The 7,158-nt window shown below is 48.7% G+C and overlaps 1 protein-coding gene across 5 annotated transcripts in view; it reads right to left on the bottom strand.

Moving 5' to 3' along the window:
- Positions 1 to 2,927, bottom strand: part of pip5k1ca (phosphatidylinositol-4-phosphate 5-kinase, type I, gamma a) — a 53,779-nt gene extending 50,852 nt beyond the window's left edge. For 3 of the 5 annotated variants that reach the window (XM_088622423.1, XM_088622422.1, XM_088622421.1), the window contains exon 1: positions 2,486 to 2,926. In XM_088622423.1, coding sequence (XP_088478549.1) covers positions 2,486 to 2,618 — 133 coding nt within the window. In that variant the 5' untranslated portion in view covers positions 2,619 to 2,926. Of the gene's footprint in view, positions 1 to 2,485 lie in introns of all 5 variants that reach the window. The other 2 variants (XM_088622427.1, XM_088622424.1) reach the window with 2 other exon arrangements.
- Positions 2,928 to 7,158: the final 4,231 nt, after the last annotated feature.

The raw sequence follows: 7,158 nt of genomic DNA on the forward strand, positions 1-7,158 counted from the left end.
GTTTGAAGCGCCGCAAGAGGCTGGAGCACGTTTAATGACCCAGGAACGAGCCCGCTGGTGGAGCCAAAAGCCCACTATCGCGCAGAAACCGACTCGATGTCAGGCAAACGCTTTCCTCCTCTGCTCGGCCTCCCCTCTGGCTCCACAGCGCACTTCGAGAGCTAGGGTCTCTGCGGGACCCTCCTGCTCCAGTTGAACTGGTGCATCCTACTGTAGCTGAAGGGTTCGGAAGCAGAGGAGTCCCAGGCACACACAGAGGGCAGACGGGAAACAAACTCATCTGGATATATGGATGAAAAAACCTAAAGAGGGAACCCCCTCGAACTGCAGTAATCTGAGCCCAGATCTCTCCGACAGGAGTATTTGCCCCGTCAACAGAAATCAGAAGGAACCAGCCATGTCATCCAGTGGTGATCTGGTGATTATAATAATTAATATTTAAATCCCTTATTCTTTCACAGTCCTTTTCTGGACACTCCACTCAAAGTGCTTGACAGGTAATGCTGATCCCCTCCACCAACACCAGTGTGCAGCCCAACCTGGATGATGCACCAGTCCGCTCCCCACACACCAGCTCTCAGTGGGGAGGAGAGCAGAGTGATGAAGCCAGTTCAGAGATGGGGATTATTAGGAGGCCATGACTGGTAAAGACCAGGGGGAAATGTGGCCAGGACACTTCTCGAGAAACACCCTGGGATTGTTAATGACCACAGAGAGTCAGGACCTGGGTTTTACATCTCCGTTCCCAGGTCCTGTCAGTAGGTTATTGGCTACTGGAGGTTGCCAGCTTCTTCCAGCGCGCCGCTGGTTCTGCGGACAACAGCGATGGCCCACTACTGACCAGACCACAGCAGGGAGTCCCCTGTATTCACACCAGACACGAGTCCGGGCTGTACTGCACACCCAGGCCTGAATGCAACTTAACCCCTCGGAACAAGAGCAGACTCCCAAGAACCGCAACAGGTCAGGGGCTGCACTGTGTCAGGGAGGACAGCGGTCACTCGGCGTGGCTGTCTGGCTCCATCATCACGGCTTCTGTATCAGGGACCACACACGTCACCTCGTTTCGTAAAACACTGCACAACCGACGTTACGCGCAGTGAAGTCAGCCATCCGAACAGCTGCCTGCGAAAAAGCAGCGAGGCTGCTGGGTTTTTTTTTTTAAAGGCGGATTTTTGAACGAGACTGATGGTTAATATCGAAATATCTGCCCCGGATCTGTAGTGTCTTGCTAAAAAAAACAACCTCTAGTCTCGGCCAGTTTCTAGACGTGCGATTTCACAAAGATGAGCTTTGATTTATCGTCATGAAACTCAAAAATTGTTTTTTTTGGGGGGGGGGGGAGGGGGGGTCCGTGCGACTCGACTGAGTTTTCCCGTCGCGCGGAGAAACGGGGGTTACAACGCACCCCCCCCTCAATTTCCGTGAGCCCCCAAAAGTGCCGACCCAACCAACAGCTGTCTTCATTTAAAATACAATAATCAAGGAGCTGAATCAGCAGTTCCGAAGCCACTGTAACTAACGCGATGGAGATCCGCACTAACTTATCTTGCACAAAAAAATGACCTTAGTGAAGGTTAACCAGAGAACCGTGGAAGAACGAATTTCATATTAACGTGCAATTCTCCAATTTACCAGGGCTCCAGAAAAAACACAACAACAGATAAAGACGACGGTAAATGAGCCCTAATTCCGGTATGCACTTCACACCACAACAAGCCTTCCCTTTCGGCACCATCGCTCCCAGTAACTCGGCTTTTACCGGCTGCCATAGCTATTTGTGCGAGTTGTCACCGCGTTAACCCCAGTTAATAACATCACATCACGCGTTTATTTCAGGACGCCAGACGGCAAGCGCTGCACCTCGCGTTTCTCCACGGGTGAAGAGCTGCAGACGCCGCCGAAGACGAGCCTCTCTTGGTTTTTTTTTGTGACATTTGCAACGAGCGGGACCGCTTATTCAGTCACCTCAGACGGCCACAGCTGTGGGCTGGGGAACTGGGGGGGCTGTGCCGATATTATTTCTGACCCCCCCCAGGCAGGCAGCTCGGAAGCGATCAAGCCGGGGGAGAGGGCGATTAGCGCACGGATTAAGCTCCAGCAACATCTGGGCGGAAAACTCCGGGCAGCATCGCAGGACACCCCGTCCCATCTTCTATAAACAAGCGAGGCTCCGGACAGATGCTTTCCTTTCAATTCGGTATCGGGTGGGCTAAAATCATAATCCCCACCCCCTCTTACTCGCTGTGCACATAGCGTTAACAAAATACGAGCCTCAGCTGCAGTCAAATGACATTTAATCCAATTAAGACGTCCCGAGTTAACCGCTGCAACGATCGTAACGCACAGCCCCAGAAAGGAGTCGTCACATCGGTGATTAACATCGTTGCCTTTTTTTTTTTAAAAAAAAAGGAAATTCACCCCCCAAAGCAACCCCTCCGGGCGTCGAGCTGACAGCTCCGCAGAAAACGAGCGGCACCCCTACCGGTGTCCCCGGCGTCCATGCCGCAGCTGACCCCGATGACCGCCTCCGTCTCCTCCGGCGCCACAGCCCCGGAGATCGGCTTCCCTTCCCCGGCCTCGGCGAGGCTCGTAGCTCCCTCCGCCCCGGCGTCCATTCAGGATCCCGACACAGCCGAGCAGAGCAGAGTAGCCCCCCCTCCAACTGAGACGATGGCCGTAGAGGCAGCCTTTCTGAAATCTCTCTAAAAATGAAGGGGAAGGGGGACTTGGAGAGTTCCCACGCGTACGGCAGATGGGGGACACGGGGAATGAGACATAAGACGCGAGCCTCCCGAGGTGCTGTTGTACAGGTCTTCTACATAAACCCGACGCCAGCCGTGCAAAACAGTACCATCAGCGCCGGGTGCTGCTGTTTGTGTCTCTCCTCCACTAGTCTGATTCTCCCCCCACTGCACTCCATGGGCTGCACGTCACGTATTCCTGGGTAGGCAAAGCCTGTGTGCAGCGATGACGTTGCGCGGCGTCTTTGTGATGACGTCACAAAGCCTGTTCGCTCGATGATTTTCCAAACGCTTTAGAAATGTTAAAAACGAAAGGCTGGGTGTATAGTTATTAGGTTTATTTTGAGTTCGAACAACGACTAGTACTACTACTAGTAGTAATATTTGGCTATCACGTAGTTATTTTCTTGTGTGTTTATTGTTCTGTACTACCGGTTGCTTCAATGTTCATTTATTGTCATTCTTTTATAGGACAATTTTTCCACATTACTTCACAGAAATAGCACATTACTTCACACCAGTTCTCAGGGGGGAGGAGAGCAGAGTGATGAAGCCAGTTCAGAGATGGGGGTTATTAGGTGGCCATGATGGGTAAAGGCTCTGGGGAAATTTGGTTAGGATGCCAGGGTTACACCCCTACTCTTTTCGAGAAACCCTGGGATTTTTAATGACCATGGAAAGTCAGGACCTCGATTTTATGTCTCATCCTAAGGACGGCGCCTTTTTTACAGTATAGTGTCCCCCTCACTATACTGGGGCATTAGGACCCACAGAGACCGCAGGGTGAGCGCCCCCTGCTGGCCCCACTAACACCTGTCTCTTTCGACCCATGTGTTATAATCTCTGCTATATTTGAGTGAAGGGGTTCCGTTAGTGTTAAGAACTGACCTGAGCCAGCAGTCCGGTCAGTACCTGCTTATCGTCTATCCAGCTCTCTTCTAAACCACTTTATCTGATAGAGGGTTACAGGGGAGCCAGGGCCCATTCCAGTAAGCCTTGGGCACAAGGCGGGGTTCACCCTGGGTGAGACACCCATCCATCAGGGCACACAGACACACCCACTCACACCGGGGCCAATTTTCTCCGAAGCCAGTTAACCTACTAGCATGTTTATGGCCTGCAGGAGGAAAATGGGGAGAACATGCAAACTCCACACAGATAGCAGTGGTTACCATTGTGGCCACGCAGCACTGGGGCCCTGGGTTCAAGTCAGGACCTGGAGCCTTCCTGTATCTTGATGGGTGTTATTCTGTGGAGCCGGGATGGGCTACCTAACTCCTCGGGGCTATACACCAGTACTATAATCTCTGTATGGGTCTGGATGGGTTGATAGTCCATTTCAGGCATGTCCCCAGCATAGCCAGGGCCGATTTACTGTACACAGCTGGATGACTGCGATAAAGCCCCAAGCTCAAGACTGTCAGCAGTATCTGCACGGCAAGGCTTGGAGTTGTTTTAAATTACCATCCGATTAAGCGATTGGAGTGCTTCTCCACATAATTAGCTCAGGAAGGTACAGTAATTAAGATCAGAGATGGAATAGAAATCAGAGGATCCTGAGCCCCACGTGGACTGGAGTTGAACATCTGTACTGTAGAGGTTGAACAATTAACTACCCGACACTTGGCAATTAAGTCTGTTGAATGAGAAACACTCGTATTAAGGGTCTCTGATGAGAGTAAAAAAAAAAGTCCTGACGTCTCTTGAAACGCCAGTGTGCACTTATTAAGCACATCCAGGTGGAAACCACGTGAGTATAAAGGTACAAGCTCACACATTGATTTCGTTTCTCTTTCTCTTACCGCCGGGAGACGCCTTGAGCGGCTGGTATTGTTTGGCGCAGTGACAGTTTCACATGTGAGGCCGCCCTCGTTTGTAATCCCGGCACGGACCAGCCCCGGTTTCGGGCTGACAGCTCATCAAAACCCCTGACGTGATCAGGAGGAAGGGCAGCCAGGCTAATGCCAAAGTATAGTGACGGGGACACTATACTGTAAACACGCGCCGTCCTTCGGATGAGACGTAAAACCGAGGTCCTGACTCTCTGTGCTAATTTAAAATCCCGGGGTGTTTCTCGAAAAGAGTAGGGGTGTTACCCCGGTGTCCTGGCCAAATTTCCCCCTGGTCTTTAACAATCATGGCCTCCTAATAAGCCGCATCTCTGAACTGGCTTCATCACTCTGCTCTCCTCCCCACTGAGAGCTGGTGTGTGGTGAGCGTTCTGGCGCACTATGGCTGCCATCGCATCATCCAGGTGGGGCTGCACACTGGTGGTGGTGGAGAGGATCCCCATTACCTGTAAAGCACTTTGAGTGGAGTGCCCAGAAAAGCGCTATATATGTGTAAGGAATTATTATAATTGTCTTGTGGCTTCACAATAAATAGGGCTATAGGTTTCCCCTTTCCGCTCCCTGCAGACTGCAATAGTCTGACAGCATAAAATCAATAGCAGTGGAATTGAGGTCGCAGACTGCGGCGCAGTGCTCTCGTTGGGATAGAGACTCGCACGGGCTCAGCGCGTATGGGCAAGGTGAATCTCATTGATCCTCCTGAAGCCTAAATGAACATCGATCTGGTCGGAACACACAGATGCGGTTGATACTGGATTGCGAGTCCATTTTCACAGTCCTGTGAAGCGATTTAGAGCGCGTGAAAAATAATTGCTTTTAAGCTACTTAATTTAATTTGAACGTCATAAGCATAAGTGACGCAGCGACGAGCGGACAACATCATCCGTTTCTACACCCTCATTGTAGCGTGTTCTAAAACTGGCAGAGAGAAAACTACCTTATCTTTCCAGCAGAGGGTGCTGTTGGGATGTTTTCTTCAGAGCCGTGCGCGTTTCTCTCTCATGTCGCTGTCTGCGATTCTGTTATTCCAAGAATGCGTTTAGTCTCGCCAGGGTGTACCTTGGCAGTACCATGTTTTTTCATTACATTACAGCTAATCCTTATCTAAAACTGAGAATGAAGAGGCAAAATGTTTGAGATGAATGAGAAAATACATATAGTATTACATAATAATACATTATACAAAAATACATTATTTATATTTATACGTTTAGCTGGCTATATTCCCGTTGGTGTTCTAATGTCATAGGTGCTAAAACGTGCACCTATGGGACAAAAGTGAGAAATAACATCCAAATTAAAACCTGCGCAGAACAGCGATACGTGAAGGTGCAGTACGTTAACCTCTATTGCAATACATTTATATTTATATTTATATTTATATCTATATTTACATCTATATTTATATTCATATGTGCAATACGATTTTTCTGCGTACTGTTCTGTTCTAGTTTGTTCTTTGTGTGTCCGGACTGTGAGTAACTCTTTTAGTGCACCCCTCACCGTACTGATTGTATTGTATGTATTGTATTATTATTATTATTGTATCATTTGTTACACTGTGGCTGTGTTGTCTGTGTTAAGCTGCTGTTGCACTGCAATTTCCCTCACGGGGTCAATAAAGTATCTATTACATTACTAAGGTGCAGAGATGTACAACAGGTTGACTAGATTCATTCTGGAGACACTACTCCGGATATTGCGCCATAACTAGGCCCAGCCCTTGTGTGGGACAAAGGAGCTCGTAAACCTTAATTCCACGGTGAAAAGTAGGAGGAGAAACACTTTTTAAGACGCGAGAAAGCCCAACAGACGAAATTCTGCGTCTTTTTAAAATAATGAACACAACTGGGGTTGTCTGAAGTTGGCATTTATACAGTATCTGACGCACCCATCTTGACATTTTAATCTCCCTGAATATAACAAGGACGACTTTTGTCAACTGAAAGCCTTATCCGCGTCTCACGTTTTTCTTTTCGTGCGAGTATTCACAGGAGAAAGAAAACTCCCACAATGCCGTTTTTACGCCCACTCTTTTCATTTCTGGGTGGATGTGGTTCTAATTCACTTTGAATGAGATCATTCTTCCCCGAGCTCACTCCTGGGCTCGTAGCACACTATCTATGGAGTTTGCATGTTCTGCTCGTGTCTGGCTGGACTTTCTACGGTCTCTTCCCACGCCCAAAAGACGTGCTGGCTATGTGAACTGGTGTCACTAAATTCTGTGTCCCTAGAAGGGAACAGTGTCCGTCCGGGGTATAGCCCCAGTTTGCGCCCTGTGTTTATGTCCTGTATAACGTTCCCGGCACGGATGGTTAGTCCCGCTCCTGTATAACATTTTTTACATTTTTACATTGGTGGTGGTGGACGGGAGACCCCATTACCTGTAAAGCGCTTTGAGTGGAGTGTCCAGAAAAGCGCTATATAAGTGTAAGCAATTATTATTATTATTATTATTATTATTATTATTATTATTATTATTATTACTCCGTGCCTGAAGAGTTAATTCTTTCCACGCCTCAAACGTGTGTGTGTGTGTGTGTTTTTTCCTTTCCCGACATTAA

This window comes from Lepisosteus platostomus, chromosome 27 (genome assembly GCF_059453375.1).
Source record: "Lepisosteus platostomus isolate fLepPlt1 chromosome 27, fLepPlt1.hap1, whole genome shotgun sequence".
Lineage (NCBI taxonomy): Eukaryota > Metazoa > Chordata > Actinopteri > Semionotiformes > Lepisosteidae > Lepisosteus > Lepisosteus platostomus.